This window comes from Corapipo altera, unplaced genomic scaffold (assembly GCF_003945725.1).
Source record: "Corapipo altera isolate COAL_440 unplaced genomic scaffold, ASM394572v1 45, whole genome shotgun sequence".
In the NCBI taxonomy this organism is placed as follows: Eukaryota; Metazoa; Chordata; class Aves; order Passeriformes; family Pipridae; genus Corapipo; species Corapipo altera.
The window spans coordinates 19,160,753-19,174,957 of NW_020884877.1; the positions used below are offsets into that span (position 1 = coordinate 19,160,753).

Below are 14,205 nucleotides of genomic sequence, written 5' to 3' on the forward strand. Positions count from 1 at the left end.
ATGCTGCCTGCCCTGGGGCCCCGTGGTGGTTATCTGCCCCGGGTTTAATCTCTGCTTGCACCCTGCTGCCTCTGCCAACCTCCCCGGGCACTTATCACCAGCAAAAACATGTTGGCTTTGAGCTGGGACTGTTACTGTGGCTTTGAGAGGAAATCAAAAGGGGTTTGCTCTGTCCTGTGGCTGGAAATGTCTGCTCTGGCCCTGCTGCCAGGGCTGGAGCAGCCTGGTTTTGGGGGTTCCCTCCATCTTCCTGGTCCCAAGGCTCATATAAACCACCAAGCTGGGTCCCTTTGCTGTGCCACCCTCAGGCACCCCAACCACCATCCTCAGAGGTATCTGTCCTCTGCTCCCTGTATTTGGGGTCCAGATGCTCTCCCCAACCTCAGGAAGTTAATTCCTGTCTCCAGCCCTGTTTCAGAACTCTCTGTAAACTCCAGTGGCGTGTCACTAAATTTGCCTACTTTGAAGATCTCGGACCCCGGTCCTGCTCCCATTGAGGTCCTTTGCTGGCTCTGTGGGGCTGGTTTTATCTTGAGGAGGTGAGCCTGCTGGTGGCCAGTGGCCAGGCTGGGTATGGGACTGCACAGGCTTGCCCCATTGTTTACCTGCTGGCTGTAGAGTCTGACCATGGAGGATCTATCTGGGACCCTGGAGATGTGGAGGGCACTGGGTGCCCATCATGGAGCAAACTGAGGGTTTAGCTGAGTGCTCCTAATCTGCGACACTGGTTGAGTGTGAGAGGTGGCTGCTGGGAGGCAGGATGGCAGCATCCTTGGTACCTGAGTATTGCCCCAGTTCTGGGCTTAGGTTTTGAGGGATTCCCAGCCTTTAGGAAGAGTGGACATATTGGTGTGCAAGGAAGGAAGTGGGACCATTGAGCATTTCCTAGGAAGGACCAGAAATAGCTAGGGGGGAATTTTGGCTGTGGTCCCTGCTCTGTGTGCATGTCTCTCAATCTCTCCTTCTCTCTTGCTTGCCTTTTTCTCTCTCCCCTTCCTCCTGCCTGCAGCCATCCCCGGGGGAGAGCATCACCAAGCAGGTAGACACCCTGGTAAGTGCGACCAGTCATGGAGGCTGATCTCTGCCTCAGGGCCTCCTGGAGGGGCTACTCGTGCCTGACCCATTGCTGCAAGCACCCCCTGCAGCCAAAATCCCACAATCCAGGATGCTCCTGTGGTCTCCCAATATCCCTGGGACCCCCCAGCCCTCCCTCCCTGCCAACCAAGGTGATGATGGCCATGCCAAAGGCCAAGTGAGATGCCCAGGGTTGGTGGCAGAGGTTGTCGTGGAGACTGGCGTAGTGGGGTCCAGGGCTTTTGCTGCAAAGCTGGCTTTCCTGTCTCAGAGCCGGGGATCTGTTATATAATCTATGGACATGAAATTGCTAAGACAGTGTAGACAAATGCACTGCCAAAGTCAACGTGGACGGCTTCCCCCACCCTTGCCCACAGCCAGCTTGCTGGTCTCCCTGTGCACTGGGGCTGGGACCCAAAGGATGGAGGCATGATGGTTCCCATGAGGAAGAGGGTGAAAGCCTTCCTCACCTGGGATCTGGCTTTGCCTCATCCCTTTGGTTATCCAGGACATGTTTGCTGCCCTTGTCTGAGCTGGAGAAAGAGCACCCACAGCTAGAAAAATCCAATCAGGAGCCTCCTTTGCTGGCTTTGCTCTCTTTTGGGGAAGTTTCTTGGTATTTTTGCAGCCTTTCTGGTGCCTCTCATCAGCCTTTCCAAGTAGAAGGGACCTCTGGGTTTTGGATGCTTCCAGGAGCCTGAGGACATGCCAAGTTAGCTTGGGACTGGGAGGTGTATTCTCGATGGTGTTGCCAGAGGGGTCTTCAACCCAATGTGACTGGGACCAGCCTGTCCTGTGCTGGGCTGGACTGGCCTATACTGGCTTGGCTGGAGTCTCTCCTCCAGAGAGGATGTTTGCAGGATCTCCCAGTCCAGTGGCGGGCAGGAGTGTTTAATAACATGAGTGTTTTCTCCTATCAGCTGATCGCAGGCTGACTCTTCCTCGTGCAGGGGCTGGCGGCAGAGCTGGCAGTGCGGCTGTGGTTAGATCAGGGGGAGCAGGGCAGAGCTCGGGGAGCAGGGCAGAGCCTGAGGGCTCTTGATGGGGCAGGGGACACTGGAGGGCCCTCTCTGCGAGCACCCACTCTCCTGGGCCTGGAGAGTGTCAGGAGTGGAGCTGCCATGGCATGGAAATGGATTAGCAAGGGTCTCACTGCTGTCAAGGTATGGTAAGGGAGAGGGGCTCTGGTGTCCTCACCTGGCTCACTCTCCTGTGCCTCAGTTTACCCCGTGGGAGAGGAGCATGAGTCTGTGTTGCCCCATGTCAGATCTCCTTTGGGCAAGGCTGGACTGGGAGGCTGCTGTGTCGGGGTATGGTGATGTGGGCTGACAGGGCTCTCCTGGCTGGTGGTGTGGGTGGGGGACCCCCGATGTCTCTGTTACAAAGGTTTAGGGCAGAGCAGGGGTCACAGTGGAGATCTTATCCTGGTCACAGGTGGATGATGCAGGGACGAGCCCACATTCTGGGTCAGGCTTGTTCCACACACCCTAGCTCTCCCAGGAAAGGTTTTACTTCTCTTTTTGCTGCATTTTAACTCCTTATTTGCTTTCAGCAATGCTAGGGTGTTTTTGGAGTGAGCAGGAAATTTGGGGCACCCTGAGGAGAACCTGGAGGGGGAATTGTCACTCCTGCCCAAGCACCCTTGGGTGCTCAGACAGGGCTGCTGCCTTCTGGAGTGGCTTTGGCTGGGAGGGGAGACTTGTCCCCAGGCTCTGGGGCTGCTGAGCCTGGCCCTGCTCCACCAGGCAGCCTGACCTTGAAAGGAGCAAAGGAGGGTGATGCTGGCTGCCCACCGGAGCAGCTCTGGGACTGCACTGGATGGGAGATGGCAGGTGAAGAGTGTTGGAAACCTCTCTCCCACTTCCCTTTGATGTAATGGTTGTGGGATGCTGCAGCCCGAGGAGAGTGGCAGCAGGTCCTGCAGCTTCATGGACAGAAGGGGCATCCTGGGAAACAGCTGCAGGATGCATCTCTTATTTCTGATCCTTCCAGGTGCTTGGGACATGTTGTCTGCCCAAGATTAGTCTTTAAATGACTCCTGCTTATTAGCTGGAGATACTATAACTAATGAGCTGCGAGTGTGTTTTTCCTTAGCAGTTTTTTTTGGAAACCCTGCTTTGTTTTTCGGCTGAGGTCACAAAGTCACTGAGCAAGCCGGCTGCAGATGAAATTCTCGAGGCCGGGGAACATGCATAAATAGAAGTTTCCTGCTCTGAGAGCTCAAACATTTCCTCCAGGCATTTGGCTCGGGAGAGCCGGGGCCAAAGCAAACTGCTGTGCCTGGCTGGCTCCTCGATGCTGCTTGGGCAGCGAACCTGCCTCTGCTCTGGGTAGGGCCAAAGCAGCTCTGTCCCACCAGGTGTGTGTACGCAGCCTAACAGAGACAGGAGAGACTTCTGACACGCCTTAGACTGTGTCTACATGCTCAGCATCCTCCCAAAAGGTCCTCTGGGACCCTTTGCCAAGGCACCAGTCCCACAGTACCTGTGGTGGCTGGTCCCAGCTGCTGTGGTTGTGAGACTTGGGTTTTGCTTGTGGGATGAGGGGGGACAATGATGGTGTCAAGGTGTTTGTGCCACTGGGATGCTTGGTGGGTAATATTTGGAGATTTTTTGGGGGTGTTACCATGTGAAGTGCAGTGTGGTGGGGGTGAGATGCGTCAGCAGCACCATCACACCCAGCCCCAGCAGGACCCCTGTGCTGTCTGTGACTGGGTCATGGCAGTAACTTGCTTTTCCTCTCTGGTTCTTTAGGATACCACAAAATCCTCCAGGAGTGGGCAGTCACGCTGCAAAACATCCAGGTAGATGCCTCATTTTCCCTTTCTGGAGATACTATAACTAATGAGCTGCGAGTGTGTTTTTCCTTAACAGTTTTTTTTGGTCACCTTTCTGGTGACCATCTCTGCATTGCATGAACCTCCCCCTCTCTGCCAACACTTTGCTTCTCCAGATGTGCTACACCTGGGAGATGCTCCCAATGGAGAAGATACGGGGGTTATGGTCCACCATCCTTAACTTGAGTCCCCTAGACACCCCAATGGGACTGGGAGCAGGGGAAAGGGTGCAGGCAGCTCTGCTGCTGTGTCCCCATGTGTCCCAGCCCATCCCACAGGTTGGGGAAGGGTCACTGTGTCCCCTCCCCATGCCATTCTTTGACAGCGGTCCCCTCTCTTGCCCAGGAGCATGAGCCTGACTACGGCCATGGAGAGCAGCTGTGAGCTGGACCTGGTGTACATCACGGAGCGGATCATTGCCGTCTCCTACCCCAGTGTGGCCGAGGAGCAGAGTTACTGCAGCAACCTCCGTGAAGTGGCTCACATGCTGAAGTCCAAGCATGGGAACAACTATGTGGTGAGGGGCACAGCTGCGTCCCTGTCAAACTGGGGAAGGGGCTGGGGTGCTCAGACCCTAGGGATGGGGTGCTTGCAGGGGGTGGGTACTGTGTCCTTGTCTCTGTCTGGGCTTAGCTCTGGTGAGGGGAGGGTCGGTCTTTGCACTAAGGTGGATAGATTTTTTTCCTTCTTTGAAACTCACCCTGGGAGTTTTTGATGATTGTGTCTCCCTGTGGCAAGGTGTTACTCTAATGGCAGGATTTGGGGAGGCTTTGGGGTGAGGAAGAGGTGAGAGGTAGCAGCGAGGTAGGAAGATGTCCCCTCACTCTGTTTTTCCTCTTCTCTGAAGCTTTTTAACCTATCTGAACGGAGACGTGATGTCAACAAACTTCACCCCAAGGTGGGTCACAGCTGTGGGAAGCAGAGGGAATCTTGGGCCTGAGGGCAGGGCTGTTTGCAGGACCAACTCCCTGCTATAAGATGTCTGGGGGAGGAACAGCCTTCTCTATTCCACCCAGCTAGAACCCACCCTGAGAAAAGCACTGAGAGTTCCCACTGGGTTTGTGGTATCTCAGCCTGACTTCCATTGCCTTCCCCATCCCCCATTCCCAGCCCAAACCTGGCTGTTTGGGATCTCTTGGAGACCTCTGTAAGGCATTGTCCCTCTCCCTGTGACCATGGGGGAACCCTGAGCAGCTGAGCCAAGTGACCTGGGGTGAGGGGCCTGAGATCTGGGACCATGATGGCCTCCCTGGGCCAGGGGCCTGGGCAGTGGGGTGCAGGGTTGAGGTTGGGAGAGGCACATCAGAGGAACACAGTGGTGCCCACCCTGGGTACATGCCCTGGGCTTTGCACATGGGCAGGTTGGGGACTCTGCAGGGAGTGCATGTGGATGTGACCTCTGGCTGTTCCCCCTGCTCAGGTGCTGGATTTTGGGTGGCCTGACATGCACACCCCAGCGCTGGAGAAGATTTGCAGCATTTGCAAAGCCATGGACACGTGGCTCAATGCGGCGGCACACAATGTGGTGGTGCTGCACAACAAGGTGGGCTGGACCCATCCCCAGGGTGTGCAGTGATGGGGGCACTGGGTTCTGCGGGGCTACAGAGATGAGGCCGAGTGGCCTCAGAGGCCAAAGGATGCAGGGAATGTGGTGGTTGGTGGCTTGGTATGTGGGTAGGTGTCAGCATGTGTGCATAGATTAGTGTGTGTCTTATAAGGGTTGGGGGGTGTGCGTGCTGGTGTGTGCGGATAGGGACCAGTGTGTGCTTGCCTCAGTGTGGGATGGCTGTGCCTGGTCGCTTGCAGGCACCACTGCCCCCATGACACCCCTTCTGCTGTGTGCCTGCAGGGGAACCGTGGCCGGCTGGGGGTGGTGGTGGCTGCCTACATGCACTACAGCAACATCTCAGCCAGGTGAGAGGGACACGCGATCCTGGGGTGGCCCTGGGGCCCACTTCTGACCTCCACACCAGTGGTGCTGGGGTGCTGGTGCCAGTACTTTCCTTCAACCTCATCTGCCCCACAGCGCTGACCAGGCTCTGGACAGGTTTGCCATGAAACGCTTCTATGAGGACAAGGTGGTGCCAGTGGGACAGCCATCCCAAAAGAGGTGGGTTCTGGCAAGCCATTGCAGACTGGGTTTTGTCCCCAGAGCCAGAGTGGTTGGATGCAGGGTCCAAGGCGGATGCTCTTTGTGGGTCCTGCTCTTGAGCTGCCTGTCTTTCCTTCAGGTACATCCATTACTTCAGTGGGCTCCTCTCCGGCAGCATCAAGATGAACAACAAGCCCCTCTTCCTCCACCACGTCATCATGCACGGCATCCCCAACTTTGAGTCGAAAGGCGGTAGGTGCCCCCGACTCCTTCCCCCCGCCCCATTCCCCCCCCCCCCCCCCACTGCATGGCCAGGCTTGTCCTCGATGGGCAATATTTTCCTCATTATTTCCTCGGCAATTTGAATTTCCCTTTCCCTTTCAGAGATTGTTCACTCCTATTGGCAGGGTGCCCTCCCCGTGCTGGGCACTAACCTGAGCTGTGGGGTGACAGTGCTTTTCTACCAGCTTTTGGGAGGATGGCACCAGATGGAGATGGGGTTTGGCATGCAGGACCCAAACTGGGCTGCAGGGGCTTTCCCCTTTCCCAGCTCATCCAGAGCATCCCTTTCTGCCCATCTCAGATGTTGCCCGTGGTTGGTGCGGGCTGGTTGGGATGGGGAGCGGCTGTTTGCCTTGGCTCCCTCCCTATTTGGATTTCTCCCCCGTGACTAATCCCTGCCCTGGCCCCTCCACCCAGCCGCCTAACAGGAGTGTGCCTTTTCTTCCCGCCTTGATGTCTTCCAGGTTGTCGTCCCTTCCTGAAAATCTACCAGGCCATGCAGCCCGTCTACACCTCGGGGATCTAGTAACTATCTCCTTGCCATGGGGGCTTTCCTCCTCCCCAGCATGGGGGGCAAGACAAACAGGGGAAGATGGAGAGGGTCAAGGCCAAGTCCCCTGCAGTCTGGTGCTCTGCGCTTAGTCTGTTTGGGGTCCAGGGAACTGAAAAAACGGGGTGTCCTTTTCTTTGGAGGTGGTATCTGGCTGTACTGGGCCTTACTGGGCCCTTCTGCCGGGAGGGCTGTAGTGACTCTGTGTATCAGCAGAGGGAGCCTGGGGCTGCGCAGAGCCTGAGGCTGGGTGTCCCTAGAGGGAATGGAGACAGAGATGGGGACACGTCCCAGGTGTGATGAAGGCATTTTTTCTCTCCCTGCCCAAAGAACTGCTCCTCCTGCTTGGATTAGTCCTAAAAGCCCTCTTTCTTTCTCCAAAAAATATTTTCCTCCTGTTTTAATCTCCGCACAATTCTTTTCTGACACTACTCCTGGGAGCAGGCACTGGCGAAGGCAAACCAGGAGTCAGTTTCTCCAGCCTCCCATACACTCTGCCAGCGTCACACCCCAGTCTGAGACCCATGACTCCTGACCTCCCTGGAGGGAACAGAGCACCTCACCTCTGGGGTATTCCCATTTTAACCCCCTGGACCAGAATCTCCCTTCCCTGCAGTCCCCGTTAGCTGAGATTTACTGCCATCCCAGTCTCGCCTTTCAGCTTTTAATAGACTGTTTATGGGATGCCTGTAATAAACTCCAGGTTTATCTTGCCTGTGAAATCCAACTCCCTTCTTCCTTTGTCTGTGACTGCTGACGCCACCACCCAGAGGCAGCCCCTCTGCGGTACACTGCGAAGGGGAGGGCTTCTGTCAGGGCAACTGAGGCAGGGAGGAGAGTCTTCTCTGAGATTCCCTCTGTGTCCAATGCCCTGCTTGACTAAGGGAGCTGGACAGATGGCTGATAGCCCAGTCTCAGCACTTGGACCCTGGTCAAACCCTCCCACCTAGCATTTTTCCCACCCTTACTGAGCTGTGCCTCAGTTTCCGCTTCCTGTCCTCCTTCCTCTGGGAATGGGTGCCCCTTGGGGTGATGGATGGAACCCTTCTCTGTCAGTGGAGGATGGGGGGGGGGGCAGCTTTGCACCTTTCCTGACTGGATTTGGGTAGAAGGGCTGGTTGAGGTGATGCTGGGAGCTCTTGGAGGCCTCTGCACCACAACTCACATCCTCCCACCATTCCTCTCTGCAGCAACGTGCAAGGAGACAGCCAGACAGGCATCTGCATCACCATTGAGCCCGGCTTGCTGCTCAAGGGTGATATCTTGGTAAGGATCCTCCGTGTAGAAAGCAACCAGGGGACAGGTGGTTGCCTTGTGTCGGGATCCCCAGATTCCCCTTTGCCAAGTTCTGGGGGCTTATCCTGATGGCCCATCCCCACTCCTCTCTGCAGCTGAAGTGCTACCACAAGAAGTTTCGCAGCCCTACCCGTGATGTGATTTTCCGTGTGCAGTTCCACACGTGCGCTGTGCACGACCTTGACGTTGTCTTTGGCAAGGAGGACCTGGATGAGGCCTTCAGAGGTAACTGCCCCGGCACCTCCCTTCTCCAAACTCCCTCATTCTCCTGCCCCTGTAACACTAGTCTCATCGTGGGGCATCCGGGCACCCATCCCAGATCCACTGCTACCAAGCAGGGCACCCCTGCTCCATCTGCAGGGTGTGGTGCTGCATGTGGACTGGTGGCACTGTCATCCCTTTCGTTAACAAAACCAATACTGATGCAGAGCGGCTGCTTTGGGGTTGTTCTGGGGGCTGAGATGCACTGCCCCATGCAGGGATATCCCTGCCATCTCCCTGCCTTAAGCTGTGGAGCATGTTTGGGGTGACTGTGTGGGTGCTACTGGAAGCATAGATGGAGATGGTCCCTTTACTCTGCTCTCTCCCTGACAGATGACCGCTTCCCTGAGTATGGGAAGGTGGAGTTTGTGTTCTCTTATGGACCTGAGAAGATCCAAGGTATGGCTGGCTCACTGCCTTGGGGGTTTGGAGCTGGATGCCGTCTCCTTTCCCTTTCCTCAGCTATATCCCCTGCTGTCTCCCTTGCAACCTCCTCATTGCAACCTCCCTTGCAACCTCCTCCATCTGCCCCATTGCAGCCTCTTTGTCACCAGGGTAGGATGAGGGGTCCAGGCAGTGAGGCTAATCTAGGAGCACCCATGGATGCCCTATCACTCTCTCTTGTTCCCCCAGGAGGCTGCTCTCCAAAGCACTTGCTGGCCCAGGAGAGAAAGAGGGAGTGCTTGGTAATGAAGGACTCCCTGCCCAAAAATTCCAGACCCATGCACACTCACTATCAGCCTGTGCGCTTGTCTCTAGGCAATCCCAAAAACCCTGGGCAGTCTTGTACACTTTGTTTGTGGGTTTTGATGTGCATCCTGTGCCCATCCTTAATGCTGCCCTTCCTGTAGGACTCTCCTACCTTACCCTGTGGCTCCTTCTCTTTTTTCCTTGCCTGAACCTTTCTCCATCTCCTCCCCCTGTCCTACCCTTGCTGGTTCTGTTGTCACCCCATCTAACTGTCCTGCCTATTCCCAGGCATGGAGCACCTGGAGAACGGGCCCAGCGTTTCCGTGGACTACAACACATCCGACCCACTCATCCGGTGGGACTCCTACGAGAACTTCAACATCCAACGTGAGGACAGCGCGGAGGGGGCCTGGGCTGAGCCACCCCTGCCCAGCAAGCACCTGGAGAAAGGTTAGGGCTCACAGGGTGCTCAGTGGCCAAAGTGTCCCTGTGGGAATCCCCCTCACCCCAGGAAAGGGGACACCAGTGGGCAGCAGAGCTGAGGGCAGATGGCTGCTGCTGGGAGGAGTGTGGCTGTGGGATGGGAGAAGAAGATCTTGTGGACTTTGATTCCCACTTCAGTGCCAGAGAGCTTACACTCTTTTTCCAGCACTTTCACTCTCAAAATCCTGTTTGCATGAGCAGGGTCCAGCCCTGGTTTATGCCCCAGAGCTTTGGGAAACCCAAACCCCAGGTCTGCAGGACTTCATGGGGGGACAGTTAGGTATCTCAGCTCCTTTCTCATGGCGCAAACGTGGCAGGACGTAGCTATGCCTTAGTTATCCCTGGGGCATGAGAATGTCTCACTGGCCTTGAAGGGTATGCAGCATCTCTCAGAGCTGGGAAGAACCCCTTGAGCACCGGTTTGGCTGCAGCAAGTTGACTGTCCTCACCCACTTGGCAGGAATGGGCAGGACTTGTATGTCGAAGGGTGATGGACCCTGTCCCGGTGGCAAGGCTACCCGTGGCTGAGCAGATGCCTGGGCTTTTCTGGCCCGATCTGGAGAGGCGTCCCTGGAGCAGGAACAGCTGCCATCCCTGATGTCCCTGAAGGTCACCGGCTGCTTCAAGTGGGAGCTGTGGGTGGCTGTGCTCACAGTGCAGGGTGGGGGTTCTGGGTGCCTGAAGCAGGTGAGAGTGTCTCTGCTATGGTGGTAGAGCCGGACCTGGGGCAGCAGTGCAGAGCTGGCACAGGCACTTGCCTTGGCACTGGGCAGTAAACAGGCAACTCGTGATGTCCAGGCTCAGCTATGTGGTGGGGAACTGGGAAGCTGCAGGTTGGGCCCCAAGGCTGTCAAGACTGCCTGGCAGCCCCCTCCTGCCTGCAGAGGCCTGAGTACTTCATTGCATGTGTTCCCCTCTGGCCCCCTGGGCAGAACTTCTGCACTCCCAGCCCCTTGCAGGGCTACTCCGTCACTCATCTCTGTCCTCTCATGGGGGTCCTGACTGCAGAAGTACCCCAGGGCTCCTCTCCATCCCCTCTTGGGGGGTCTAGACAGGTGTCAGGGCTGCAGAAGTATCTCCATGTGCTGACTGGGCTGTCCTCCCTGCAGGAGGATGGCAATAGGGAAAGAGGGCACCTTGGATTTGTAAACACTGCCCCAGTTTGGAGATGAGCTGGGACTGTCAAAGGGTGAAACCAGAGGCAGGAGGCTGCCTTCCGACCCATGCCAGCAAAACAACTGCGAAAAGCCCATCTATAGGGGTCTCTCCCTGGCTGCCCCATGGGGCACCTTGAGCAGCAGCAGAGAGAGTCAGTGTGGGCTTAGGGGGGCTCTTACCTTCCTTCCTCTCTGTCAGCACTTTTATCCAGCCTGTCCCAAGCTGGGTTAGGGACCCTGGTGCCCGACTGCGCAAGGGGGGGTCCCTGTTTATGGTTGTTCTTGCCTTATTTGGTCAGGGAATTGCACGCCACATTTTTGGCACCACCAGGCGTGAGCGAGTGGTGTCCGGGGGCGGAGGGGGGTGAGGTTGGCACCGAGACCCACACGGGGCTGGGATCAGCCGCTGCTCCTTGTCCCTGCCACTGCCCGTCCTGCCACTCGGTGAAGGCTCCCCACAGACCGTCGCCGCAGCCCAGGCCAACGGGATCGGCATCGCCTGCCAAACGGTGGGTCCCCCCAGGCAGCGTCTCTGCTGGTCACAGCTGCGCTTGGTGGAGGTGAATGCCCTTTCTCCAGCAGCTTTGTCTCAGCATGGGACCCATATGGGCTGGAGGTGCCTGACAGGGTGGGATGGTCCTGTGGGACCCCAAAGCTGGAGGGGTAGGTGGGTGACTGGGGATGGTGCCTGTCCTAGTGTTCCCCATGCCTCTGCTGTGCTTATCTGCGGGGACTTGGGGAAGGGGAAACTGAGCTGCAACAAGGTTGTCGGCTGACCAAACTTGTCCAGAGCGGGGGTCATGAGAGGGGGATCTGAACCCCCACATCTTGCACTCTGGCAGAGGGGACCCAACTGGATTCAACAGGTGGGGTCTCTGTCAGCCACCCCCACAGCAAAGGCTGGCCCTGTCAGCGGACTCGCCCTCCCGCTTTACCCAGGCAGGGTCTCTACTGCCCACTCGGCTTGGGCTGCCCTATGGTCCTTAGGGAGAGTGGGGAGTGCTGGGATACCCCCACAGCCTGTCCCTCTGCCCATCATGCATGTCCATATGTCATGGGCTCTGCTTGCCCTTCTTCCTCCTCCTCAGAGGGGCTTTGGGGTCAGTGATGGCTCCATGGCAGATTCCTGCTGCAGTCCCCATAGCCATTAGTTGACTGAGAGCGTATTTGAAGGCTGAAGGAACGCAATGGCATGCTTCTTCCTCTGGTTGTTTTTGTGGTTGCCAGCACTGTGGTGGCTTTCCTTGGGGTGTCGAACTAGCTCCAGGAAGGCAAGAGGAGACTGGTGGCTGGATGTGGCACTGCTGGGTTTGCAGCTGGTTGGAGGATCACTGCAGAGAAATTTTTGGGGTACTGCAGATGCAGGTGGGCAAATCTGGATGGAGAACATTTTTGGCCTGGTTTGGTTTTGCTGAGAAAACCAATGCTGATGGAGAACAGGGTGCTGGGTCTGGCATAGACTCAGTGGAGGGGTTGTCCCTAAGGTCTGAATGTGTGACTGTTGCAGGGGGACCCCAAGCTCTGCCACCCTGGGGTGGAGTGAGAAAATGCTAAAGGGCTGGGTGTGCGTCCCCAACCCAGCAGTTCCCTATAACAACTGGCCCTTGGACCCACTCTGGGCTGGCCCTTCCTGCCTCCTCTTTTTATCGGGGCTGGAAGAGGGTGGCTGGGGCCTGGCCAAATCCAACATCTGCAAGAGAGTTGCTAAATCCCCACCTGAGTCATGGTTCTGGCGTAGAACTCTCCTGCAGCTCATCCCCACTCACAGGGCAGGGCTGGCTGAGATAGGGACTGGGATGAGCATCTCACCAGTCCAGTGAGGGGAGATCACAGCAGACCCTGAACCCCATGTGGCAAAGGTCAGGGAGTCCCAGACTCCCACAGATTGAGCTGGATGCTGATCCTGCATCTTTCCATGGGGCAGAAAGCCCCTTTATGGGGTCACTATCATTTGTTGGTCACTGGTGGGTTGGGCATCTCATGGGGTACACCTTCCCTAGTGGGGTCAAATCCTGCCCCACTTATCAGGGACTGAGGCTGCCCAGGAGGGCAAGCCAGGCAGTGCAGAGGCAGAGAGCCAAATGGGCCAGCCCAGAGCTGTTAAATCCATTGCTGGAGCTGCTGGCAGGCTGCTGCTCTCCCCCCCAGATGGATCTGTCCCCTGGCCAGGCTCGATGGGGACTGGGGGTCACCGGCTCTCCTCTTGCCTTCACCAGCTGACTAAAGCTGAAGGAATCTGCTTCCCCCCCCCCCCCCTCATTCTGCCCCTGTCTGCTGCTCTCTGCTCTGTCAGCAGCAAGGTAAGGGCTTGTTGGGGTGGGCGTTTTGTGGGGCAGTGGGGACCTGGCTGGGCTTGAAGGGGATCCATAGGGAGTGTCCTCCTTGCTTCTGGTTATTCCCCGTGGGAGAAATGCTGAAGCATCTACAGGCTTGGCTAGACATTTTAGCTGGAGTGTGGCTATTCCCAGGGCAGGATCTGTCCTCTGACCTGGTATTTGGGGTTGTGATGTGGGGTGAGGGTTGGGTAAGGTTTGTTCCCGCTGGGACTGGGATGCAGATAGAGAGAGAGCGGCTAGTGGAAGCTCAGCCCTTTCTTTTCCCCCTTTAAACTGTCCTTGAAGTCAAAACTTGCAGCAGTGTGTATGTGTAGAGCTGGGGCTGTCCCCAGGCAGGGTTGGACAGCTTTGTATCTGCCCTGCCACAGCCACACAGCTGAGACAAAAAATAAGGCAGAGAAGCAAGCAAACTTTGGAAGTTCTGGAAGGATGCTGGCTTGGCACGTGCTACTATCTGGGAGCAAACAGGGCTGTGAGTCAGGGGGTTGGCTGGAAACACTGCTCTCATCCCGTTGTCATCCATGGGGGTATGGGAAACACATGATTGGGGGGATTAGAGTGGAAGGAGCCTCACGTTTTGCTGAATATGTTGGAACAACTGAGGAGTGGAGTCCTGAGCATGGGTTCAGGCAGGGGCCCGGACACGGGGTGGGCTTGCTGTCACTTGGAGCAGTGAATTGTCAGCACCATCCCAGCATGGATTTTGTTTGGGATGGAGCAGTGTGGTCTCAGACAGCTCTGGGGTGGATGGGATCCATGCCATTCCTCCTGCCACGGGACAGGGCAGCACGCGCATCCTGCAAACAGTGCTGGCACATCCATGCTGTACCTGTGGTGCTGGCCGGGCAGGCAAGGGGGTTGTGAAAATGGGTCGGCAGGGTCGACTGTCCATGGCTGCTTTCCACCCCTCTTCGGCTTTTTTTTAAGATGGAGAAACTCAAGTCTCCAGCAGGGCATTTGGGTTTGCAGACCTGGCTGGGTTTCAACATCCCATGGGGCCTGGAAGGACATCCTCACCCCGAATGGGTCACATCTTTCTGGGGACAGGTGTGATGTGTGCACGCAGGAGGCAGGCAGGGCTAGGTGTCTCAAATGAGGGGGTCATCCAGGGGGGTGATGCTCAGCGGCCCGTGGGAGGCGGGTAGGCT

At 56.7% G+C, this 14,205-nt stretch overlaps 1 protein-coding gene across 5 annotated transcripts in view; it reads left to right on the plus strand.

The window, feature by feature from the left end:
* The window catches only part of TNS1 (tensin 1), a 53,962-nt gene that overhangs the window by 9,160 nt on the left and 30,597 nt on the right, over positions 1-14,205 (plus strand). For all 5 annotated transcript variants that reach the window (XM_027636561.1, XM_027636557.1, XM_027636558.1 and 2 more), the window contains 13 exons: positions 1,010-1,051; positions 3,828-3,877; positions 4,256-4,427; positions 4,758-4,808; positions 5,331-5,453; positions 5,760-5,824; positions 5,937-6,020; positions 6,142-6,254; positions 6,749-6,809; positions 8,025-8,100; positions 8,226-8,355; positions 8,725-8,790; positions 9,370-9,531. In XM_027636561.1, coding sequence (XP_027492362.1) covers positions 1,010-1,051; positions 3,828-3,877; positions 4,256-4,427; positions 4,758-4,808; positions 5,331-5,453; positions 5,760-5,824; positions 5,937-6,020; positions 6,142-6,254; positions 6,749-6,809; positions 8,025-8,100; positions 8,226-8,355; positions 8,725-8,790; positions 9,370-9,531 — 1,195 coding nt within the window. The remainder of the gene's footprint in view (positions 1-1,009; positions 1,052-3,827; positions 3,878-4,255; positions 4,428-4,757; positions 4,809-5,330; positions 5,454-5,759; positions 5,825-5,936; positions 6,021-6,141; positions 6,255-6,748; positions 6,810-8,024; positions 8,101-8,225; positions 8,356-8,724; positions 8,791-9,369; positions 9,532-14,205) is intronic.